The sequence below is a fragment of the Pristiophorus japonicus genome, chromosome 3 (assembly GCF_044704955.1).
Source record: "Pristiophorus japonicus isolate sPriJap1 chromosome 3, sPriJap1.hap1, whole genome shotgun sequence".
In the NCBI taxonomy this organism is placed as follows: domain Eukaryota; kingdom Metazoa; phylum Chordata; class Chondrichthyes; family Pristiophoridae; genus Pristiophorus; species Pristiophorus japonicus.
The window spans coordinates 234,871,361-234,897,254 of NC_091979.1; the positions used below are offsets into that span (position 1 = coordinate 234,871,361).

Below are 25,894 nucleotides of genomic sequence, written 5' to 3' on the forward strand. Positions count from 1 at the left end.
AGGCTTTTGACAAGGTCCCACACAAGAGATTAGTGTGCAAAATTAAAGCACATGCTATTGGGGGTAATGTATTGATGTGGATAGAGAACTGGTTGGCAAACAGGAAGCAAAGAGTAGGAATAAATGGGTCCTTTTCAGAATGGCAGGCAGTGACTAGTGGGGTACCGTAAGGTTCAGTGCTGTGACCCCAGCTATTTACAATATACATTAATGATTTAGACAAAGGAATTGAATGTAATATCTCCAAGCTTGCAGATGACACTAAGCTGGATGGCAGTGTGAGCTGTGAGGAGGATGCTAAGAGGCTGCAGGGTGACTTGGGACAGGTTAGGTGAGTGGAAAATGCATGGCAGATGCAATATAATGTAGATAAATGTGAGGTTATCGACTTTGGTGACAAAAACAGGAAGGCAGAATATCTCTGGTGGCAGATTAGGAAAAGGGGAGGTGCAACGAGACCTGGGTGTCATTGAAAGTTGGCATGCAGGTACAGCAGGTGGTGAAGAAGGCTTGTAGGCCTACATAACGAGAGGATTTGAGTATAGGAACAGGGAGGTTTTACTGCAGTTGTACAGGGCCTTGGTGAGGCCACACCTTGAATATTGTGTACAGTTTTGGTCTCCTAATCTGAGGAATGCATTGCTATTGAGGGAGTGTAGCGAAGGTTTACCAGACTGATTCCCGGGATGGCAGGACTGACGTGAAGAAAGACTGGATCAACTGGGCTTGTATCCACTGGAGTTTAGAAGAATGAGAGGGGATCTCCGAAATATATAAAATTCTGACGGGACTGGACAGGTTAGATGCAGGAAGAATGTTCCCGATGTTGGGGAAGTCTAGAACCAGGAGTCACAGTCTAAGGATAAGGGGTAAGCCATTTAGGACCGAGATGAAGGGAAAACTTCTTCACTCAGAGAATTGTGAGCCTGTGGAATTCTCTACCACAGAAAGTTGTTGAGGTCAGTTCATTATATATATATATTCAAAAGGGAGTTAGATGTGACCTTTACGGCTAAAGGGATCAAGGGGTATGGAGTGAAAGCAGGAATGGGGTTCTAAAGTTGCATGATCAGCTATGATCATATTGAATGGCCTACTCCTGCATCTATTTTCTATGTTTCTAAGTTTTGTTAAAGGCAAGCAGTGCAATGACCGAAGAAGTGACCAATTGGATAGATGAAGGGAATGCAGTAGATGTAATATATGGGATCTTCAGAAGGCGTTCAATAAGATGTCTCAAGGCCTGTTTGACAGATTCAGGTGTGTGATGTAGGAGGAAATGTATAGGAAAAAAGAAAGGCTTGCATTTTGAAATGCAAGCCTTTTTTCCTATACATAAGAACATAAGAATTAGGAACAGGAGTAGGCCATCTAGCCCCTCGAGCCTGCTCTGCCATTCAAAAAGATCATGGCTAATCTGGCCGTGGACTCAGCTCCACTTACCCGCCCGTTCCCCATAACCCTTAATTCCCTTATTGGTTAAAAATCTATCTATCTGTGATTTGAATACATTCAATGAGCTAGCCTCAACTGCTTCCTTGGGCAGAGAATTCCACAGATTTACAACCCTCTGGGAGAAGAAATTCCTTCTCAACTCGGTTTTAAATTGTCTCCCCCCTATTTTGAGGCTGTGCCCCCTAGTTCTAGTCTCCCCGACCAGTGGAAACAACCTCTGCCTCTATCTTGTCTATCCCTTTCATTATTTTAAATGTTTCTATAAGATCATCCCTCATCCTTCTGAACTCCAACGAATAAAAACCCAGTCTACTCAATCTATCATAAGGTAACCCCCTCATCTCCGGAATCAGCCTAGTGAATCATCTCTGTACCGCAGCCAAGGCTAGTATATCCTTAAGTAAGGTGACTAAAACTGCACGCAGTACTCCAGGTGCGGCCTCACCAATACCCTGTACAGTTGCAGCAGGACCTCCCTGCTTTTGTACTCCATCCCTCTCGCAATGAAGGCCAACATTCCATTTGCCTTCCTGATTACCTACTGTACCTGCAAACTATCTTTTTGGGATTCATGCACAAGGACCCCCAGGTCCCTCTGCACCGCAGCATGTTGTAATTTCTCCCCATTCAAATAATATTCCCTTTTACTGTCTTTTTTTTTCCCCAAGGTGGATGACCTCACACTTTCCGACATTGTATTCCATCTGCCAAACCTTAGCCCATTCGTTTAACCTATCTAAATCTCTTTGCAGCCTCTCTGTGTCCTCTACACAACCTGCTTTCCCACTAATCTTTGTGTCATCTGCAAATTTTGTTACACTACACTCTGTCCCCTCTTCCAGGTCATCTATGTATATTCTAAACAGTTGTGGTCCCAGCACCGATCGCTGTGGCACACCACTAGCCACCGATTTCCAACCCGAAAAGGACCCATTTATCCCGACTCTCTGCTTTCTGTTAGCCAGTCAATTCTCTATCCATGCTAATACATTTCTTCTGACTCCGCGTACCTATCATCTTCAGTAACCTTTTGTGTGGCACCTTATCGAATGCCTTTTGGAAATCTAAATACACCACATCCATCGGTACACCTCTATCCACCATGCTCGTTATATCCTCAAAGAATTCCAGTAGATTAGTTAAACATGATTTCCCCTTCATGAATCCATGCTGCGTCTGCTTGATTGCACTATTCCTATCTAGATGTCCCGCTATTTCTTCCTTAATGATAGCTTCAAGCATTTTCCCCACTACAGATGTTAAACTAACCGGCCTATTTTTGTCTGCCCCCTTTTTTAAACAGAGGCGTTACATTAGCTGCTTTCCAATCCACTGGTACCTCCCCAGAGTCCAGAGAATTTTGGTAGATTATAACGAATGCATCTACTATAACTTCCGCCATCTCTTTTAATACCCTGGGATGCATTTCATCAGGACCAGGGGACTTGTCTACCTTGAGTCCCATTAGCCTGTCCAGCACTACCTCACTAGTGATAGTGATTGTCTCAAGGTCCTCCCTTCCCACATTCCTGTGACCAGCAATTTTTGGCATGGTTTTTGTGTCTTCCACTGTGAAGACCGAAGCAAAATAATTGTTTAAGGTCTCAGCCATTTCCACATTTCCCATTGCTAAATCTCCCTCTCATCTTCACTCTTTTCCGTTTAATATATCGGTAAAAGCTTTTACTTTCTGTTTTTATGTTTTGTGCAAGTTTACTTTTGTAATCTATCTTACCTTTCTTTATTGCTTTCTTAATCATTCTTTGCTGTCGTTTAAAATTTTCCCAATCTTCTAGTTTCCCACTAACCTTGGCCACCTTATACGCATTGGTTTTTAATTTGATACTCTCCTTTATTTCCTTGGTTATTCACGGCTGGTTATCCCTTCTCTTACCGCCCTTTTTCACTGGAATATATTTTTGTTGAGCACAATGAAAGAGCTCCTTAAAAGTCCTCCACTGTTCCTCAATTGTGCCACCATTTAGTCTGTGTTCCCAGTCTACTTTAGCGAACTCTGCCCTCATCCCACTGTAGTCCCCTTTGTTTAAGCATAGTATGCTCGTTTGAGACACAACTTCCTCACCCTCAATCTGTATTACAAATTCAACCATACTGTGATCACTCATTCCGAGAGGATCTTTTACTCGGAGATCGTTTATTATTCCTGTCTCATTACACAGGACCAGATCTAAAATAGTTTGCTCCCTTGTAGGTTCTGTAACATACTGTTCTAAGAAACAATCCCGTGCGATTTGATTTGACTAATCGATATGTAGGTTAAAATCCCCCATGATTACTGCCATTCCTTTTTCACATACCTCTATTGTTCCCTTGATTATTGTCCCCCCCACCGTGAAGTTATTATTTGGGGGCCTATAAACTACGCCCATAAGTGACTTTTTCCCCTTACTATCTCTAATCTCTACCCACAATGATTCAACATTTTGTTCATTAGAGCCAATATCATCTCCCACAACTGCCCTGATATCATCCTTTATTAAGAGCTACCCCACCTCCTTTCCCTTCTTGTCTATCCTTCTGAATTGTCAGATACCCCTGTATGTTTAATTCCCCGTCTTGGCCACCCTGCAACCACGTTTCTGTAATGGCCACCAAATCATACCCATTTGTAATGATTTGTGCTGTCAACTCATTTACTTTATTTCGAATGCTGCGTGCATTTAGGTAAAGTGTTTTAATACTAGCTTTTAAACCATGATTTTTAGTTTTGACCCCTCCTGCAGCCCCTTTATTTTCATACATACTGTCCCTTCCTATCACCTTGTGGTTTACACTTACCCCAGTGCTGCTCTGTTCTGTTGCCTCCTGCCTTTTGCATTCTTTCTTGGGGTCCTGTTCATCTGTGCTCTCACCCACTCTAACTAGCTCAGAGCCCTCTCCTGGGTTCTGAATACTCCTCGCATTGAGGCACTGAGCTTTGAGGCTTGCCTTTTTATTACACTTTGACCTTTTAGAATTTTGCTGTACATTGGCCCTTTTTGTTTTTTGCCTTGGGTTTTTCTGCCCTCCACTTTTACTCATCTCCTTTCTGTCTTTTGCTTCTGTCTCCCTGCATTGGTTCCCATCCCCCTGACATATTAGTTTAACTCCTCCCCAACAACACTGGCAAACACTCCCCCTAGGACATTGGTTCCGGTCCTGCCCAGGTGCAGACCGTCCGGTTTGTGCTGGTCCCACCTACCCCAGAACCGGTTCCAATGCCCCAGGAATTTGAATCCCTCCCTGCTGCACCACTGCTCAAGCTACGTATTCATCTGCGCTATCCTGCGATTCCTACTCTGACTAGCACGTGGCACTGGTAGCAATCCCGAGATTACTACTTTTGAGGTCCTACTTTTTAATTTAGCTCCTTAAATTCGTCTCGTAGGACCTCATCCCTTTTTTTTTTAACCTATGTCATTGGTACCAATGTGCACCACGATAACTGGCTGTTCTCCCTCCCTTTTCAGAATGTCCTGTACCTGCTCGGAGACATCCTTGACCCTTGCACCAGGGAGGCAACATAACATCCTGGAGTTTCGGTTGCGGCTGCAGAAACGCCTATCTATTCCCCTTACAGTTGAATCCCCTATCACTCGCTCTCCCACTCTTTTTCCTGCCCTCCTGTGCAACAGAGCCAGCCACGGTGCCATGAACTTGGCTGCTGCTGCCCTCCCCAGATGAGTCATCCCCCTCAACAGTACTCAAAGCAGTGTATCTGTTTTGCAGGGGGATGACCGCAGTGGCCCCCTGCACTACCTGCTGGTCTTCCATTCCCTAGCTGGCTGTGGACCCTTCACCTGCGGTAAGACCAACTTGCTACATGTGCTGCTCACGTCATTCTCAGCATCGTGGATGCTCCAGAGTAAATCCACCCTCAGCTCCAATTCCGCAATGCAGACTGTCAGGAGCTGGAGGCGGATACACTTCCCGCACACGTAGTAGTCAGGGACACTGGAAGTGTCCCTGACTTCCCACATGGTGCAGGAGGAGCATATCACGTGACTGAGTTCTCCTGCCATGACTTAACCCTTCGATACACTTAATTTGGCGACAACAATGTTAACAATGTTTTACTGATATAAAAAAAAAGCTACTCACCAATCACTTACCCCTTTGGCTGTGACCTCACCTTTTGATTTGATTTCTTTCTACTTCTTTTTTGCTTTTTCCCCCGGCTGGAGCTGCACAAGCACGGCGCTGGGCCTTGATGGGCCTCACCACGCACCTCGAGCTCCCGCCTCCGATCTGCCGCAGCCTCTCGCAGCCGCTGGGCCTTTATAGGCCTCGCCCGCACCTCGAGCTCCTGCCTCTGATCTGTCGCAGCCGCTGGGCCTTGATAGGCTTCGCCCGCAACTCGAGCTCCCGCCTCCGATTTACCACCGCCTCTCGCAGCCGCTGGGCCTTTATAGGCCTCACCACATACCTCGAGCTCCCGCCTCTGATCTGCAGCCTCTCGCAGCCGCTGGGCCTTTATAGGCCTCACCACGCACCTCGAGCTCCCGCCTCCGATCTGCTGCCGCCTCTCGCAGCCGCTGGGCCTTTATAGGCCTCTCTAAGCACCTCGAGCTCCCAACTCCGATCTGCCGCCGCCTCTCGCAGCCGCTGGGTCTTTATAGGCCTCACCACGCACCTCGAGCTCCCGACTCCCATACATTTTTTACAATCTCCCCCTTCAGATGATTCTACATCGTTGTTGAGTGTTGGAATGAGAGCAATACTGCTACTTAAGCACTGGAGAAGTAACACCAACGTTGCCTCTGCAAAATCCTGCAAATTCATTGACATGATAGACGCACCAACCTCCGTGTTCTCTCAGGCCAATGTCCCGAGCATCGACCACGCTCGACCACATTGTCCGTATGCCTGATGCTAGATTCCCGAAACAAGCACTCCGAGCTACATCACGGCAGGCGAGCCCTAGGTGGGCAGAGGAAATGCTCCTAGGACATCCTCAAAGCCTCCTTGAAAAAATGCAACATCGCCACCGACTCCTGGGAATCCCTGGCCCAAGACCGCTCAAACTGGAGGAGGAGCATCAGAGAAGGCGCCAACACTTCGGGAGCATGCAGAAGCCAAGTACAAACAGCGGAAGGAGCGTATGACAAATCAAGCTCCCCAACCACCGTCTGTCCCACCTGTGACAGAGACTGTAGATCCCGCATTGGTCTCACCAGTCACCTTAGAACTCATATTAGTGTGGAAGCGAGTCATCCTCGACTCCAGAGGACTGCCTCAGAAGATGACTGCCTACAAGGTTATTTGATAATACTTATGACAAGACTGGCATACCGAAGGAATTGAACATATACCCACTATTAGAATATACCCACTACTAGACTGCCAATGAATTGAAATCCTGCCCAATATTACACTGCCAGAGGATGGACTCATGCCCAACACAATGCTGACAGGGAATTAGGTAGAACTGATTCAGGTCTATAAAATGTTATTTAACTTGAGCTGTGAGAATAGAAGGCATAGATGTAAAATTAACAGGAATCAGAAGAGACAATGGATGGGAAGACTCCCATTCAGGTTAATGAACCAGTGGTGACCACCACAGTGGTTAATGCAGTGTTAATTAAACTCTCTTCAAAACACACGAACACAAGGTCTTCTTTAAATACCACTCCCCAAGTGCCCGGACTCCCTAACAATGCCTCCTGCAGCTGTCGGTGCAGCAAGCAGATAGGAAAGCAAATGGTATGTTGGCCTTCATTGCAAGAGGATTTGAGTATAGGAGCAAGGATGTCTTACTACAGTTGTACAGGGCCTTGGTGAGACCGCACCTGGAGTGTTGTGTGCAGTTTTGGTCTCCTTACCTAAGAAAGGATATACTTGCCATAGAGGGAATGCAGCGAAGGTTCACCAGACTGATTCCTGGGATGGTAGGACTGTTGTATGAGGAGAGACTGGGTCGACTAGGCCTGTATTCACTAGAGTTTAGAAGAATGAGAGGAGATGTCATTGAAACGTATAAAATTCTGACTGGGTTGGATAGACTGGATGTGGGGAGGATGTTTCCCCTGGCTGGGAAGTCTAGAATAAGGGGTCGCAGTCTCAAGATATGGGGTAGGAAATTTAGGACGAGATGAGGAGAAATGTTTTCACTGAGGGTGGTGAGTCTGTGGAATTCTCTACCACAGAAGGCTGTGGAGGCTAAGTCACTGAATATATTTAAGAGGGAGATGGATAGATTTCTAGAAACAAAAGGAGTATAGGGAAAAAGGAGGAATATGGTGTTGAGATAGAGGATCAGCCATGATCATATTGAATGGCGGTGCAGACGCGAAGGGCCGAATAGCCTGCTACTGCTATTTTCTTTGTTTCTATGTTGACGCCTGGCGAAGCTGCATGGGGCGGAACCTAAGTTTAAGTCCGGGGCGATGCACAGCACATGATGTTGTGATCTCGGTGGGATGGGGGAGCGGCAGGAGATCATGATGCTGGGGTTACCGCCGCAAACCTCCACGGAAATTTCGCGGGTTTCGATACTCCCGGCCACAGAGCTGGGAGCATTCCATTACTACATCCCGGAGGCGCTAATGGGGGCCAATTTCTAGCTCTTGAAGAAATGAGATCTGTCTGTCAAATCGGGGATGATTCATCAGTTCATAATGACCACCAGGTGGCATGCCTTACTTGTACGGTAAACTCGGCTCTTTAATTCTAAATTTGTTCTTTTTGTTTCCAGCAGTGGTAACCTTTGTTTAAAGTTTGAAAGAGATCCCATTTAAAGCTTTTGTTACATTTTTGTTGGTGGATAGCACTCTCCTCTGAGGCAGAAGGTTGAGAGTTCAACTCCCACTCCAGAGACTTGAGCACAAAAATCCAGGCTGACAGTCCCAGTGCAGTACTGACACCTGGGAGTCCCTGGCCAAAGACTGCCTTAAGTGGAGGAAGTGCATCCGGGAGGGCGCTGAGCACCTCGAGTCTCATCGGCGAGAGCATGCAGAAATCGAGTGCAGGCAGCGAAAAGAGCGTGCGGCAAACCTGTCCCACCCTCCCTTACCCTCAACCACTCTCTGTCCCACCTATGACAGGGACTGTGGTTCTCGTATTGGACTATTCAGCCACCTAAGGACTCATGTTTAGAGTGGAAGCAAGCCTTCCTCAATTCCGAGGGACTGCCTATGATGATGAGGACTTTTGGATGAGACGTCAAACCGAGGGCCCCTCTGCCCACTTGAGTGGGTGTAAAAAATCTCATCGCCACTATTCGAAGAAGAGCAGGGGAGTTCTCTCCGGTGTCTTGGGCCAATGTTTATGCCTCAACCAACACCACTTTAAAAAAAAAAACACATGAGCTGGGCACTATCCAATTGCTGTTTGTGGGAGCTTGCTGTGTGCAAATTGGCTGCTAAGTTTCCTACATTACAACAGTGACTACACTTCAAAAGTACTTCATTGACTGTAAAGCGCTTTGGGAGATCCTGATGCTGTGATAGGCGCTATATAAATGCAACTTTCTATCCAATCAATGTGTCGGGGGTCACATAGCATTCTCAGGCTGGGACTGGGGGCTAATCAAGCTGATCCAAGGCTTCCCCTTCAGCCGTGCTCTGGGAGGGACGTGATAGTGTGGTCTTGGCTTGGGCAGGGAGAGTCGATCACTGCCATCTCTCTTATTTCTCTTATGTCAGCTGTGACTCAGTGGGCAGCACTTCTCGCCTCTGGGTCAGAGGTTGTGGGTTCAAATCCCACTCCAGGGACTTGTTGAGCACAAAAGAAAATCTAGGCTGACACTCCCAGTGCAGTACTGAGGGAGCGCTGCAGTGTCAGAGGTGTCGTCTTTCAGATGAGACGTTAAACCGAGGCCCCGTCTACTCTCTTAGGTGGATGTATAAGATCCCATGGCCACTATTTCGATGAAGAGCAGGGGAGTTCTACCCGTTGTCCTGGGGCCAATATTTATCCCTCAATCAACATAACAAAAAAACAGATTATCTGGATCATTATCACATTGCTGTGTGTGGGAGCTTGCTTTGCACAGATTGGCTGCCATATTTCCCATATTACAACAGTGACTATACTTCAAAAGTACTTCATTGGTGTAAAGCACTTTGGGACGCCAGTGGTCGTGAAAGGCGTTATATAAATGCAAGTCTTTTTCGTTTGTGTTTCTGTCTCTCTCACTTGTTGATCTGTCACAGTGCCTCGCCAGCCCGTACTGCTCCTACATCAGAACGCAAGAATTAGGAGTGGGAGTAGGCCACACGGCCCCTCAAGCCTGCTCCGCCATTCAATAAGATCATGCCTGATCATTGACCTCAACTCCACTTTCCTGCACTGTCTCCATATCCCTTGATTCCCTTAATATCCAAAAATCTGTCGATCTTTGTCTTGAATATTTTCAACGACTGAGCCTCCAGAGCCATCTGGGGCAGAGAATTTAACAACAACCTGTATTTATAGAACGCCTTTAACGTGGTGAGACGCCCCAAGGTGCTTCAGAGGAGCAATTCGAGATTAAAAAATTGACACCGAGCCGCATAACTAGAAATTAGCGCAGGTGACCAAAACCTTGCTCAAAGAGGTAGGTTTTAAGAAGCGTCTTGAAGGAGGAAAGAGATAGCGAGGCGGAGAGGTTTAGGGAGGGAGTTCTAGAGCTTGGGGCCAGGCAACAGAAGGCACGGCCACCAATGGTTGAGCGATTATAATCAGGGATGCTCAAGAGGGCAGAATTAGTGGAGCGCAAACATCTCGAGGGGGTGGAGGGCAGTTGTGCGGCTGGAGATTACAGAGATAGGTAAGGGTGAGGCCATGGAGGGATTTGAAAACCAGGATGAGAATTTTGAAATCGTTCCAAAGATATCCTCTTTTCTGTCTCTTAATTTTTCTCTCTTTGTTGCAATCTTCCTTTTTGTTTTTTGTTCACTCTCTCCCTGTGTTTGTGTGTGTCATTTAAAATCTCTAAATCAATGCATCTTGTGTCTTCGTGTAGCTTTCCCAGACGCTAGGTGGCACTCTTGTCACAGTCCACAGAACAGACCCCAGAGCCTTAGCTCCAAAAAGAAAGACTTGCATTTATATAGCGCATTTCACGACCACCAGGCGTTTCAAAGTGTTTTATAGCCAATGAAGTACTTTTGGAGTGTAGTCATTGTTGTAATGTGGGAAATGCGGCAGCCAATTTGCGCACAGCAAGCTCTCACAAACAGCAATGTGATAATGATCCAGATAATGTGTTTGTGATGTTGATTGAGGGATAAATATTGGCTCAGGGCACTGGGGATAACTCCACTGCTCTTCTTCGAAATAGTGCCATGGGATCTTTTACATCCACCTGAGAGGGCCTCGGTTTAACGTCTCATCTGAAAGATGGCACCTCCGACAGTGCAGCACTCCCTCAGCACTGCACTGGGAGAGTCAGCCTAGATTTATGTGCTCAAGTCCCTGGAGTGGGATTTGAACCCACAACCTTCTGACTCAGAGGTGAGTGTGGTGCCCACTGAGCCATAGCTGACACTAAGGGGATGGTTTGTGATCGGAAGCTCCTCCCCCTCGGACTCCTGTTGCCTTTCCCGCCGTGCGATACCGTGAGACCTCTGCGCACCGGCACCTGCCCCTTGGGCACAGCAAGAGTCTCGCGGATTGGCGTTTTACTTTGGAACGCCATCATCATCATCGGCAGTCCCTCAGAATCGAGGAAGACTTGCTTCCACTCTTAAAATGAGTCCTTAGGTGGCTGAACAGTAGAATTCAAGAGCCACAGTCCCTGTCACAGGTGGGACAGACAGTCGTTGAAGGAAAGGGTGGGTAAGGAGCCTGGTTTGCCGCACGCTCCTTCTGCTGCCTGCACTTGTTTTTTCTGCATGCTCACGGCGACGAGATGCGAGGTGCTCAACATCCTCCCGGATGCACTTCCTCTACTTAGGGCGGTCTTTGGCCAGGGATTCCCAGGTGTCGGTGGGGATGTTGCACTTTACCAGGGAGGCTTTGAGGGTGCCCCGTAATGTCTCCTCTGCCCACCTTTGGCTCGTTTTCCGTGAAGGAGTTCCGAGTAGAGCGCTTGCTTTGGGAGTCTCGTGCCTGGCATGCGGGCAATGTGGCCTGCCCAGCAGAGCTGGTCGTGTGTGGTCAGTGCTTCAATGCTGGGGATGTTGGCTTGGTCGAGGACGCTAACATTGGTGCGTTTGTACTCTAAGGGGATTTGCAGGATCTTGCAGAGACATCGTTGGTGGTATTTCTCCAGCGATTTGAGGTGTCTACTGTATATGGTCCACGTCTCTCAGCCATACAGGAGGGCGGGTATTATGGAACTAAGTGCACATTGAAAGACTAAGAGTTCGTTGAGTTGCTAGAGGATGGTCGACGACCCAATACACCCGTGGAAATCAGGAGGCCGCTGTCAACCCGGGCAATTCTAAAAGGGTTTCCCGGTGCTTCGGGGGTCTTGGGGTATCAGCTCAGCATCCCCCCCCCAACTTGGACACTGAATTGGGGCACTGTTTTGAGGATTGCAAATGTTCTGAGCTTCGGAACAGAAGGAAGCCTTTCAGCCTCTCGAGCCTGTCCCGCCATTTAATCACCACGGCTATATCTCAACTCCATTTACCCGCCCTTGCTCCCTATCGCTCAATACCGTTACCCGATAAACATCTATTCATCCCAGTCTTGAAAGCTCTAATTGACCTCCAGCATCCACAGGCTTTCGGAGGGAGAGAGTTCCAGATTTCCACCACCCTCCATGTGAAGAAGTGCTTCCTGACATCACCCCTGTAAGTCCTGGCTCTAATTTTGAGGTTACGACCCCCCACCATGTTTTGGACTCCCCCCACCAGAGGAAATAGTTTCTCCATACCTATCCTATCAAATCTCTTTAACTTTCATGATGTTCGATCCTGCTCCCCTTCCCCCGCCCCCCCACAACCGAGCCCAAGTGTAATGTATGTACCTGTGAGGATGCTCACAGGTTGGTAGAGCTGTCGAGTTGGGAGTGGCTTAGCCAAATCACGTGATATTCACAAGACTCAATAAAACCCCAGCCAGTTTGGTTCGGGAGATCCACAATGAGGCAGGTGGTTGTGAGCCTGGTGGATGAACTGGTAATGTGTGGTGTGATTGTTAAACCTTTTGCTAATAAACCAAATAGTTCTTAATAGCAATGTGTTGCTATGAATTCTTAAGCAAAGAACCCATGAAGCAAACACATTACACCAGGTTAACTGGCCATTCACCCCCTTGCTGTTGGTGGGTTATTCCCGCGGTAGAATGGCTGCCGTGTTTGCCGAGGTAACAATCACTGACCCCTCGTGAAGTAGCTCATCGTGCTTGCAGCATCTGGGGAGGTAAAAGGAGCTGTGTGGCTGCGGGTTTTAACATTCGGGCAATCTGACCATTCATTGCCTCCTCTCGGTCACACTCTCATTCGTCGGTGTCATGGATGCATGTGCTGTGTGTGTGTGTGTGTGATTCTGGCCTTTGTTTTCCTGGTCGGTTCATCCCTTACATCTGTAATGTAATGAAAGAAAGACTTGCATTTATATAGCGCCTTTCACGACCACCGAACCTCTCAAAGTTCTTTACAGCCAATGAAGTATTTTTGGAGTGTAGTCACTGTTGTAATGTAGGAAACGCGGCAGACAATTTTGCGCACAGGAAGGTCCCACAAACAGCAATGTGATAATGACCAGATAATCTCTCTTTTTTTATGTTGATTGAGGGATAAATATTGGCCAGGACACCAGGAATAACTCCCCTGCTCTTCTTCGAAATAGTGCCATGGGATCTTTTACGTCCACCTGAGAAAGCAGACGAGGCCTCGGTTTTACATCTCATTGGAAAGACAGCACCTCCGACAGTGCAGCGCTCACTCAGCACTGCACTGGGAGTGTCAGCCTTGATTTTTGTGCTCAAGTCCCTGGAGTCAGACTTTAACCCACAACCTTCTGACTCAAGAGGCGCGAGTGCTGCCCACTGAGCCACGGCTGACACTGAATGAAAGGAACAACACTGCCCCAATTGGAAATAGAAATAGGGAAAATGCTAAGAGGTGCTCAGCGGGTCAGTCTGCACCCAAACGGATGCTGCAGGTGTGCCTGACACAGGACGTTAATTTGCCTTTTCTATTTACAGATGTTGCTGTGTATGTCCAACATTTCCTGAGTTTTCAACCCCCATCACCTGTACCAGGATTATCATGATCTCGAGCAAATCCGGGGAGGGGTAGTGGCGAGTGAACAGGTACCTGGATCATCACTCACCTGCTCCCTCATGTCTGCCCCCTCTTCTCCCAACTTCATAGATGCCGAGAGGCTGTTTCCACCCCCTCCCCTCGGGCTGGAGAGTCTAGAATCAGGAGGCACAGTCGCAGGATAATTTAGGCCTGAGATGATGAGGAATGTCTTCACTCAGAGGGTGGTGAATCTCTGGAATTCTCTACTCCAGAGGGCTGTGGATGCTCAGTCATTGAGTATATTCAAGGCAGAGATCAATAGATTTTTGGATAGTGAGGGAACCAGCGATATGGGGATAGTGCAGGAAAGTGGAGTTGAGGTAGAAGATCAGCCATGATCTTATTGAATGGAGGGGCAGGCTCAAGGAGCCAAATGTCTGACTTCCGCTCATATTTCTTATGTTCGTATACCTGAAACCTGATCAAGGACTGGGGCGGGGATGTGAAATGACACACACTCGCTTGCACACACAGCCACTGACACACACACACACACACACACACACTCGCATACGCAGCCACTGACACACACACTTGCACACGCACACACAGCCACTGACACACACTCACACACGCTCATACGTGCATGCACACTCAAGGCACCACACACACACAAGTCTTCAAAATGTAAGTGGCGTGTTCTGCGGAGTGAGCATTAGTTTCACAGCTCAATGGAGAGAGAATTCACAGAAGGGAAAAAGGGAAATTAAAAAATTAATGATTTTCTGATTTAACGTCTGGCAGAGGATGTGCCGTGGTCGAGAATGAAAAGCACCTATTGCAGTTTGAGCTGACTATACTGCCCTCAGAATACAAGGTCTCAGCCACTGCTAGCGTATCGCGTCCTTTCACCATCTCCCTCTTTTTACTCTTCTCTTTCATACTGACTCTGTCCGAGTCTCTCGCTCTCTATCTGTTACCTCCCTCTATCACTCTCCCTTAATCTGTTTCTCGATCCCAGTCTATGTCTATATTTGTTATATATATCTGTCCCAGTCTCTCTCTTTCTCTCTCTCTCTCTAATATATATATAATATAAATATATATATATATCTAAAATGTTAATTTTTTTCTGTCTCTCTGTCTCTTTCTGACTGTCTCCCTCTATTTATGTCTCTCTCTCTCTCTGTCTCTTTTTCTCTCTCTCTCTGTCTCTCCCACTCTCTCTTTCTCTCTTGCTGTCTCTCACTCTGTCCCCCTCTCTTTCTCTCGCTGTCTCCCTCTCTCTGTCACCTATTCTCTCTGTCTTCCTCTCTTTCTCTGTCACCTTTTCTCTCTGTCTCCCTCTCTCTCTCTGCATGACAGTCTCTTTGTCTCTTTCCCCAGTGGTTTTACTCGTCCCTGTTATCTGGATGATTTAATATTCGTGTCCCTGTCACACAGCTAATTTCTATCAATAAGCAGACAGTTAGAGCACAGTCAGACTGCAGTCACAATCCCACCCCCAGCCTGCTCCCCTTTTGCTGGGGCTGAGGGGTGTGTGTATTAATGAAGACGGCTTTCCAGCACTTTTTCCCTCGAGGGAGAGGGACACCGAGCGGTCGTGTCATAGGAAGAGTGAGATAGAGGGAGAGAGAGGCCGTCAGAGAGAGAGACAGGGAGGGAAAGAGAAAAAGGGAGAGGGAGAGAGAGATAGGCAGGGAGAAATACAGTCAAAGAAAGACGGGGATACAGAGGGGGTGATACTGACTTTTTGCAGGTTATAACAAATCGGCTGCCTGTTTTACATCTCCTGTTTTTTATTTCCCTTGAAGTCATGCAGGAAACGCGACAGCCAGTTTGCGCACAGCAAGTTTCCACAAACAGCTATGAGATAAATGACCAGATAATCTCTTTTTTACAGTGATGTCGCTTGATGGTTAAATTGGCCAGGACTCCCCCCGCTCTTCTTCGAATCTTTTACATGCACCCGAGAGAGCAGATGGATCCTCGATTTTGCGTCTCATCTGAAAGACTGAGAGAGACAGAGGGCAGGACACACAGCTAGACAGAGCAAGGCAGAGAGAGCACAAGACAGAAAGAGAGACAGACGCACAGAACTCTGGGCTCCAGCAGTAGCAGTCTGTGACTGGAAATCCGGGGTGTTAGAGAACCAGTAAAGGACACTGTGTGCGGGTATGGGGAATATATCCTCTCACTGTTTCTATTGCACCCCAACTGAGTGTAGTTTTGCTATCACTGATTGTTCTGGCAGTCAGCCGTGGCTCAGTGGGCAGCACACTCACCTCTGAGTTAGAAGGCTATGGGTTCAAGTCCAGAGACTTCAACACAAAACCCAGGCTGACACTCCCAGTGCAGTGCTGAGGGAGAGCTGCACTGTCGGAGGTGTCATCTTTCAGATGAGTTAAACCGATGCCCCGTCTGCTCTCTCAGGTGGATGTAAAAGATTCCATGGTACTATTTCGAAGAAGAGCAGGGGAGTTATCCCCGGTGTCCTGGGCCCAATATTTATCCCTCAATCAACATCACTAAAACAGGTTATTTGGTCATTATCACATTGCTGTTTGTAGGAGCTTGCTGTGCGCAAATTGGCTGCTGCGTTTCCCACTTTACAACAGCGACTACACTTCATTACTTCTTGGCTGTGAAGCGCTATGGCCTGAGGTCATGAGTGACGCTGTAGAAATGCAAGTTCTTTCTCACCTACGAATAGAAAATTCAGTTTTGAAGTAACGGGGACAAATTGATTTCCTGCACCAGCGTTTAATCAGGGGGTCAGGGGCAACGCAAAGTTTCAAAGTCACATCTGGTCTGAACTGTCGGGAGCTTGTGCGCTCAGATCCGCGCAAATCGGGGAACAGACCACAGACCCACTCGAAGCCCGAGAGCGGTTTTGCACACCGACGCGAGAAAGTGCAGTGATGCAAAAAGAGGGAATCGCCACTCATTACTTCGCCCGGGGGCGGTGGGGGCAGTCTCACGACTTTGCGTTCTTGCCGACGGTGGGGAGGCCTCGCTCAGTGAAGAGCCATTGCAGGAGGTTTGGGCTGCGTAGTTGCCGCTGATGGTCCAGCCAGGACGGTTTAGCAAATTCGACTTCCGACAGGTGCTCGCTACAGCCGAGAGACGCAGGGTCGGGAAACTTGTCCCCCTAGAGTGTCAGCTGGGCTGCCTCAAGTCAGTCCAAACTCTCACCTCGGAATTGGGAGCTGGTGGGTTCCAGCCCCGCTCCGGAGACCTGAGCACTTGACCTGACACTCCCAGTGCAGTGCCGAGGGAGTGCTGCACTGCTGGGTGTGCCCTGTGTCTGTGCAGCGGGACAGTAAATCATAGAATCCTGCAGCACAGAAGGAGACCATTTGGCCCATTGTGCCTGTTCTGGCTCTTTGAAAGAGCGATCCGATTAGTCCCACTCCCTCCTCCTGCTCTCCAAGTATTTATCCAATTTCCTTTTGAAAGTTACCATTGAGTCTGCTTCCACCGCCCTTTCAGGCAGCGCCTTCCGTAGAAACATAGAAAGTAGGTGGAGTAGGCCATTCGGCCCTTCAAGCCTGCACCATCATTCAATATGATCATGGCTGATCATGTAACTTTAGTACCCCTTTCCTGCTTTCTCTCCATACCCCTTGATCCCTTTAGCCATAAGGGCCACATCTAACTCCCTTTTGAATATATCTAGAACTGGCCTCAACGACTTTCTGTGGTAGAGAATTCCACAGGTTCACAATTCTCTGAGTGAAGAAGTTTCTCCTCATCTTGGTCCTAAATGGCTTACCCCTTATTCTTAGACTGTGTCCCCTGGTTCTGGATTTCCCCAACATTGGGAGCATTCTTCCTGCAACTAACCTGTCCAATCCCGTCAGAATTTTATATGTCTCTATGAGATCCCCTCTCATTCTTCTAAATTCCAGTGACAATTAGCCTAGTCGATCCAGTCTTTCTTCATATGTCAGTCCTGCCATTCCGGGAATCAGTCTGGTGAACCTTCGCTGCACTTCCTCAACAGCAAGAACGTCCTTCCTCAGATTAGGAGACCAAAACTGAATACAATATTCAAGGTGTGGCCTCACCAAGGCCCTGTGCAACTGCAGTAAGACCTCCCCGCTCCTATACTCAAATCCTCTCGCTATGAAGGCCACATGCCATTTGCCTTCTTCACCGCCTGCTGTACCTGCATGCTAACTTTCAATGACTGATGTACCATGACACCCAGTTCTCGTTGCACCTCCTCTTTTCCTAATCTGCCACCATTCAGATAATATTCTGCCTGCCTGTTTTTGCCACCAAAGTGGATAACCTCACATTTATCTACATTATACTGCATCTGCCATGCATTTGCCCACTCACCTAACCTGTCCAAGTCACCCTGCTGCCTCTTGGCATCCTCCTCACAGCTCACACTGCCACCCAGCTTATTGTTATCTGCAAACCTGGAGATATTACATTCAATTCCTTCGTCTAAATCATTAACGTATATTATAAATAGCTGCGGTCCCAGCACTGAACCTTGCCGTACCCCGCTAGTCACTGCCTGCCATTCTGAAAAGGGCCCGTTTATTCCTACTCGATGCTTCCTGTTTGCCAACCAGTTCTCTATCCACGTCAATACATTACCCCCAATGCCATGTGCTTTAATTTTGCACACTAATCTCGTGTGGGAGCTTGTCAAAAGTCTTTTGAAAGTCCAAATACACCACATCCACTGGTTCTCCCTTGTCCACTCTACTAATTACATCCTCAAAAAATTCTAGAAGATTTGTCAAGCATGATTTCCCTGTCATAAATCCATGCTGAATTGGACCGATCCTGTCACTGTCAAATGCGCTGCTAACCGGTGCATAATTCCCTGTTTTCTCTCCCTCCATTTTTAAAAAGTGGGGTTACATTAGCTGATGCATTGTAATGTATTTGCTTCATGGGTTCTTTGCTTAAAAATTCATAGCAACACATTGCTATTAAGAATTAATTGGTTTATTAGCAAAGGTTTAACAATCACACTACACATTACCGGTTCATCCACCAGGCTCACAACCACCTGTCTCATCGTGGATCTCCCGAACTCAACGGGCTGGGGTTTTATTCTTATGAACATCACGTGATTGGCTAAGCCACTCACAACTCAACAGCTCTACAACTATTTTGTTGTATAGTTTAATCAAGTGCCCCTGATTAAAGGGGGGGGGAGGGACATACTCAAAAAAAAAACTTTTCAAGTGCCCCGTTTTTTTTTGAGGGCAACAAAACACAAATTATATAAGTGCCCGGGGTGGGCACTAAAACCAACAAGTGGTTCAAATTAAAATTTGGTTGCCGGGGGTGATGATGCACTCCAGTCCCTCCGGCGCCCACCTCTCCCAGAAGGCCGCAAGCGTGTACCGGTGGACACCGCGTGCTCCATCTCCAGGGATACTCTGGCTCGGATGTAACCACGGAAGAGAGGTAGGCAATCGGGCTGAACGACCACCTGGGCCGCCCGCTGCCTGGACCGGCTGATGGCCCCCTTGGTCATGCCCAGGAGCAGTCCTACGAGGAAGCCTTCCGACCTGTTCGCTCCCCTCCGCACAGGGTGCCCAAAGATCAGGATTGTGGGAGTGAAGTGCAACCAGAATTTGAGGAGCAGCCCCTTCAAATATTGGAAGAGGGGCTGCAACCTCTCATATTCAACATAGATATGGAACACGTACTCTTCCAGACCGCAGAAATTGCAGGCGGGCTGGAAGCCCGTGAACCAACTTAAAAATTTATTGTACGGGACGGCTCCATGCAACACCCTCCAGGCCAAGTCCCCGATAAATAAGGGGAGGACTCCTGCATAGAGAGCACTCCATTGGGGACCCCCGCCTCCTCCGGACGGCAAGATAGTGCGCCATGGCGTGTCCGGATGGCAGACGAGGAGAGTGTGCAAGAGCAGCCTGTACAGGAATCCCCTCCGCGCAGAACTGAAAGGCACCTAGGAGATTTCCAGGAGGAGGCTCAAGTTGTGAGACGCCGGCTCCCGAGGGAGGTTTCGGGGCTTGGCGCCGATAAGGAATTCCGTCCGGACGGGGGTCAGTTCGGACGGGATCTCCTCACGTGCTTGGGCCTCCTCGACACATCTAACGGAGTCAGGGCCCAGAGCTGTTTTTAGTGTCTCAATGGCATTGGCCGCGCGCTGGACATCGGCCCAGTTTTGGCGCCGTGCCAGCACGTCTGGCGCCATCCAGCCCGCTCCTTCTCCATCGAACAGGTCCCTGACCCTGGTCATCTTTCCAGACACAGCCATCTCGTCCGCCTGCCACCTAAAACCGCGGTTGTGGAGGTACGGATTCCTGAGCAGCGGCTCCCGAAGGACAGCCGCCACTCCAGACGGGGGAGAACTGCGCTTGGTGGCAACTCTGCTCCAGACCCTGATGAGTTCCTGGTAAAAGACAGGTAGCCCCGGCATGACGGTCCTGACAGCCCCCCAGGCTCAAAAACAGGAGCTGCGTGTCGTAATTGAGGCAGTACTGCTGGCGGAAGAAATGCGTCGCTAGCGCACACCATCTAGACGTACAGGTATCTCAGCAGGGTCTGAAGATGGAAAGTCGCATGCTGGGTGCTGACGCACACCAACGCCTGACCGCCCTCCCTAAGCAGCAGACAGAATCGCAGCAGAGACCCAGTGCTTCCTGTTGTTCCAGAAGAAGTCGACCAGCTTCTTCTGTATCTTGGCGACAAACCCAGGGGGAGGAGTCAAAGTCACCAACCAGTACCACAGCATAGTGGCCACCAGCTGGTTTATGACTAACACTCGACCCCTGTAGGACAGCACTCGGAGCAGTCCTGTCCAGCGCCCTAGGCGAGCGGCGACTTTGGCCTCCAACTCCTGCCAGTTCGCCGGCCATGCTTCCTCGTTAGGGCCAAGGTAGACTCCCAGATAGAGGAGATGGGTCGTGCTCCAGGCAAAAGACCTGAACTCCTCCGGCAGGGAGTCCACCCGCCACCTGAAGTCCGGAACATTTCTCCCAGTTGATCCTGGCTGAGGATGCAGCCGAGTAAATCTCCTGGCACTCACGCATCCTCCGCAGGTCAACGGGATCCTTGACCATGAGGAGCACGTCATCGGCATAAGCCGAAAGGACGACATCCACGCCCTGCCCTTGCAGAGCCAGTCCCGTCAACTTCTTCCGCAAGAGGCGCAGGAAAGGCCCCACACATATGGCATATAACTGGCTGGATATGGGGCCTCTCCCAAAGCGAAGGGGCGCCGTCAAAGACCCGTTAACCATAATCAGATACTCCGCAGCGGCATACAAAAGTCGGATTCGGGCGACAAAATGCGTCCCGAACCCGAAAGCGTGCAGAGTTCTGAACAGATACTCGTGATCCACCCTGTCGAATGCCTTCTCTTGGTCGAGGGATAGGAAGGCGACCGACAGACCAGCCCTCTGGAAATAGTGGACTAGGTCCCGGACCAGATGGATGTTATCGTGGATTGTCCGGCCCGGGACCGTGTAGGACTGGTCGGGGTGGATCATGTGGTCCGGCACGGTGCCAAGGCGAGCAGACGTCACCCTGGTGAAGATTTTGTAATCCGTGCTGAGGAGCGAGTCCGGGCGCCAGTTCTTAAGTAGGCGAAGATTGCCCTTAGGCAGCAGGACGATGACTGCCCTGTGTCAAGAGAGGGGCATCTCCCCAGTAACCAGACTTTCCCCCAGGAACCATGCATAGTCTCCCCCCAGGATGTCCCAGAACAACCTGTGGAACTCCACGGTCAGCATGTCAAGCCCCGGGGACTTTCCCCTCGAGAGCTGGTCAAGGGCACTGGTCAGTCCTGCCCGGCTTAGCGGAGCATCCAGATTTTCGGCGCCCTCCGGGCCGACCTTTGGCAGGTCCTCCCACAAAAACTACGCGCTTCCTCGCTGGACGGATCCGGAAAGAACAGAGCCCCGTAATAGTCTCGGGCTCTGTTACTGATGCCCTCCGGATCCGAGACCAGAGATCCATCGTCGGCCAGCAGCATCAAGAGCTGCTTACGGACCTCCTCCTGTCTTTATTCCAGCGATTAGAAGAAGGGGGAGCCGCGGTCCAGGTCCCGGAGGAACCGGATCCGCGACCTCACGAACGTGCCTCAGGACCCGACGAGCTGCAGGTCCTTCAAGGCGGCCATCTTCACTTCATACTCTATCCGCAGGGCAGGGTCCTCGACGACTTGACTGAGACGGGATTCCAGGTCGAGCACCTTCTTCTCCAGGCGCCCCACCCTGGCATCCCGCCTCTTGGTCGACCCCGTCGCGTACTCTTGACAGAAGAGACCAACGTGAGCCTTGCCCACGTCCCACCATAACCTCAAAGAGGGGATGCCCCCCTGCTTCCTTCTCCAGTCGGACCAGAACCGACGAAACAAATCCTGGAACCGCTCGTCCTCCAGCAGCAGATTGTTAAAATGCCAGTAGGCGGACCCCACCCGTGCGCGGAGCGAAGCAAGCTCCGCCCACACCAGGTGGTGGTCTGAGCATGGCGCTGGCCGATGAAAGCCACCGGTACGCAGGAGATGTACGCCCAAGACACGTAAAGGCAATCGAGTCTGGACCATCCTCTTCCAGGCCTCACCCAAGTAAAGGCGCTGGAGTCGGGATGGAGATTTCGCCAGACGTCCACCAAGTCGAAGGACCTGACCAGGTCCCTCAACTTCTCCATCGCCGTCATGTTCTGCAGGGCACCTGAGCAGTCACTCGCCTCGAGGGTGTAGTTAAAATCCTCCCCGAGGACAATGCAGTCGCCGACGTCGATGGAGCCTAGAAGAATGGACACTTGTTCGAAGAAGTGCGTTTGCTGCGGGCCGGACTGGAGGGTGTACACGTTCACTAAGTGGAGCAGCACATCCCCCAGGCAAACCGTGACATGGAGCAAGCGGCCTGGCACAGACTTCCCGACCCCCAAGAACTTCGGCTGAAATTGTGGGGTCAGCAAGATAGCCACCCCACAAGAAGTGGCAGTGAGGTGGCTAATGCGGACCTCTCTGCCATTCCAGGAGCCAAGTGGCCTCGTCTCCCGAAACGGTGTGGGTTTTTCTTGTAGGAAGCACACCGCATATTTCCCCTCCCGCAGGATCTAAAAATTGTTAAATCTACGGCGTGCCTCTCTGCCACTGTTGATGTTGAGGCTGGCTGTGGTTAACTTCATAACAAGAGCATAGTGCAACCTCTAACTTAAACTACTGTGGGGAGGGGTGGGGGGGAGCGGAGTCGTTTGATGAACTCCACTCCACTCAGCAACCCAGTGAGGAACGTTTTGAGCTGGTGCAGCTCAAGATTTCAACAGCTCTACAACTCTTTTGGTTCAACAGCTCTACAAACCTGTGAGCATAATCACAGGTGCATACATTACACATATAACAACAACTCGCTAAAAAAAAAACTCCTCATCTTCCCCTATGGTTCTTTTGCCAATTATCTTCAATCTGTGTCCTCTGGTTACCAACCACGCCCCCCCCACCCTGCCTCTCCCGCCCTCCGCCGGTGGAAACAGTTTCTCCGTAGTTTTCCCCGGTGTCCTGGGGCAACATTCTTCCGTCGACAGATCAAGCGGTGCTGTCTGTGCGATCTTGCTGTGCGCAAAAAAATGGCTGCCACAATCACATGGGTTACCACATCTTATACAGCACCTTTCACGACCACCAGACGATTCATAGCGCTTTACATTCAATTAAGTACTTTTGAAGTGTAGTCACTGTTGTAATGCGGGAAACATAACAGCCAATTTGTGCACAGCAAGCTCTCACAAACAGCAATGTGATAATGACCAGATAATCTTTTTTTTGTTGTGTTGATTGTGGGATAAATATTGGCCCCAGGACACCAGGATAATTCCTCTGTTCTTCTTTGAAATAGTGCCGTGGGATCTTTTACATCCACTTGAGTGAGCAGACGGGGCATCGGTTTAATGTCTCATCTGAAAGACGGCACCTCCAACAGTGCGGCGCTCCCTCAGTACTGCCCCTCCGACAGTGCGGTGGCTCCCTCAGTACTGCCTCTCCAACAGTGCAGCACTCCCTCAGTACTGTGCCTCCGACAGTGCAATGCTCCCTCAGTACTGCTCCTTCGACAGTGCAACGCTCCCTCAGTACTGCTCCTCCGATAGTGCGGTGCCCCCTCAGTACTGCCCCTCCGGCATGCGGCGCTCCCTCAGTACTGCCCCTCCGACAGTATGGTGCTCTCTCAGTTACCCCTCTGACAGTGCAGCGCGCCCTCAGTACTGCCCCTCCGACAGTCTGGTGCTCCTTCAGTACGACCCCTCCGGCAGTGCAGCGCGCCCTCAGCACTGCACTGGGAGTGTCAGCCTTGACCTTTTTGTGCTCCAGTTGCGAGGTCCCGCTCACCAGCTACTGCCGCTCGACACGGCACTGTGCATGCACGGCCATGCAGCAAATTTAAAGAGACCACGCACCAAAAAATTAGAGGGAACATTGGTACTGAGGCCAAACTGTAGTGTCCCCTGTAGCCAACCTTGCTGCGATGAGCTGAGTCAGCATGTGGGAGTGAAATCTGGGACCATCTAATCGGCAGCGCGTAGCCCCAGTTTCCCAATACAGCATGAAATGTAAACAGTAATTAGCTGCACGGCATTCGTTTTTATTTATTATTCCACAAAGGCAGCAACAGAATTAAAATGTTGCCAGACCTTCTGAGAGCTGTGTTTAGTTTCTCTCTCTCTCACTCTCTCGACAGTACAACAGATGATTAACAAGAGAGGTGGAAACAATCGGGATAAACAATTACGTGGGACTCCTTTCCACATCTTTTACCATTCCAACAAGTCTAAAACACACACACAAGAATTGAGTAGTTGAGGTGCCGCGAAACATGGGATGATTATGTTATCATCTCCTTCTGTCTCTCCTTGCTGTAACCTGCTGTTTGTCTTTTGGGGAAGGGGGGGTGGGGGGGGGGGAGAAGAAGGAGGAGGAAGGCGTAGGGGCTGTGACTGACAGTGGCCCCACCAGCCTGTGCAAGAACAGCAGGGACTGTGTGATCGGGGGCGGGGTCGCCTCTGCTATTTGTGGTCTCATTGATGGATGTGTGTGACGGTTTTATTCTGTAGGCAGTCAGATGCAGCTTGTAACAGAGGTTTTTTTTTATTTGGAATAGAACCAGAGAGAGAGAGAGAGAGAGTAAGACAGAGAGATCCTCCAGTGGGGGTAAGATAACATATCGATCCTGAAGATCAGAGGCTGGATTACAGTGTCGGCATCACAAGCTACCCTCCCTTCTATTGTGCTTTGGAGGGTTTGTGACCCAGAATAGATCCTTTGGGGAGGGGGGTGGGGGGGGTGGCGGTTTGCAAGGCACAAGGACTGGATTGAGACAGCTCTGGGGTTTTGTCATGCTCTGAAGGTTTTTTTTCCTGGAGACGGAAGGATTTCCTCATCTCTCTCTCTCTTTCCCCCTCCCTCTCCCTCCCCGTTACCTCCTGAACACCATGGACAGAAGCTGGGAGCTGCCTGGGATCGTAAGGACTGGGATTCTCCTGCTGGCTGCCTGCGGGATCTGTACAAGTGCCTGCCCGGCTCTGTGTAGCTGTGCGGGGACCACAGTCGATTGCCATGGGCTGGGGCTCAGGAACATCCCCAAGAATATCCCAAGGAACACCGAGAGACTGTGAGTATTAACCCCTTCTGATTTCTCCTGTCTGTTCCTTCACATCTTGAAAGAAAGAAAAAAGACTTGGATTTATATAGCCTCTTTCACAACCACCGGACGTCTCAAAGCACTTTACAGCCAATGAAGTACTTTTGGAGTGTAGTCACTGTTGTAATGTAGGAAATGCAGCAGCCAATTTGCGCACAGCAAGCTCGCACAAACAGCAATGTGATAATGACCAGATAATCTGTTTTTTTTGTTATGTTGATTGAGGGATAAATATTGGCAAGGACACCGGGAAGAACTCCCCTGCTTATCTTCGAAATAGTGCCATGGGATCTTTTACGTCCACCTGAGAGAGCAAACGGGACCTCGGTTTAACGTCTCATCCAAAAGACAGCACCTCCGATGGGCTATCAAAGCGTTTCCCGTTAAGTGACTAGCGGCGGCTAGTTCTATTTCCTTGTTTTGATACTCGCCCCCTCCAATTCAGTGCAGTGGCTCAGTGGGCAGCACACTTGCCTCTGAGTCAGAAGGTCGTGGGTTTGAGTCCCACTCAAAAGACTTGAGCACATAATCTAGGCTGACACTCCCAGTGCAGTGCCAGAGGGGCAGTACTGAGGGAGCGCCGCATTGTCGGAGGGGCAATACTGAGGGAGCGCCGCACGATTAGAGGGGCAGTGCTGAGGGAGCGCTGCACTGTCGGAGGGGCAATACT

The 25,894-nt window shown here is 49.5% G+C and overlaps 2 protein-coding genes across 2 annotated transcripts in view; both read left to right on the forward strand.

Moving 5' to 3' along the window:
• The window catches only part of pi4k2a (phosphatidylinositol 4-kinase type 2 alpha), an 80,025-nt gene extending 54,954 nt beyond the window's left edge, over positions 1-25,071 (forward strand). The window contains exons 10-11 of the transcript XR_011592732.1: positions 13,537-13,644; positions 25,024-25,071. The gene's annotated coding sequence lies outside the window, so the exon portion shown is untranslated. The remainder of the gene's footprint in view (positions 1-13,536; positions 13,645-25,023) is intronic.
• Positions 25,016-25,894, forward strand: part of LOC139260184 (slit homolog 1 protein-like) — a 369,573-nt gene continuing 368,694 nt past the window's right edge. The window contains exon 1 of the mRNA XM_070876446.1: positions 25,016-25,194. Within this exon, the coding sequence (XP_070732547.1) occupies positions 25,016-25,194 (179 nt within the window). The remainder of the gene's footprint in view (positions 25,195-25,894) is intronic.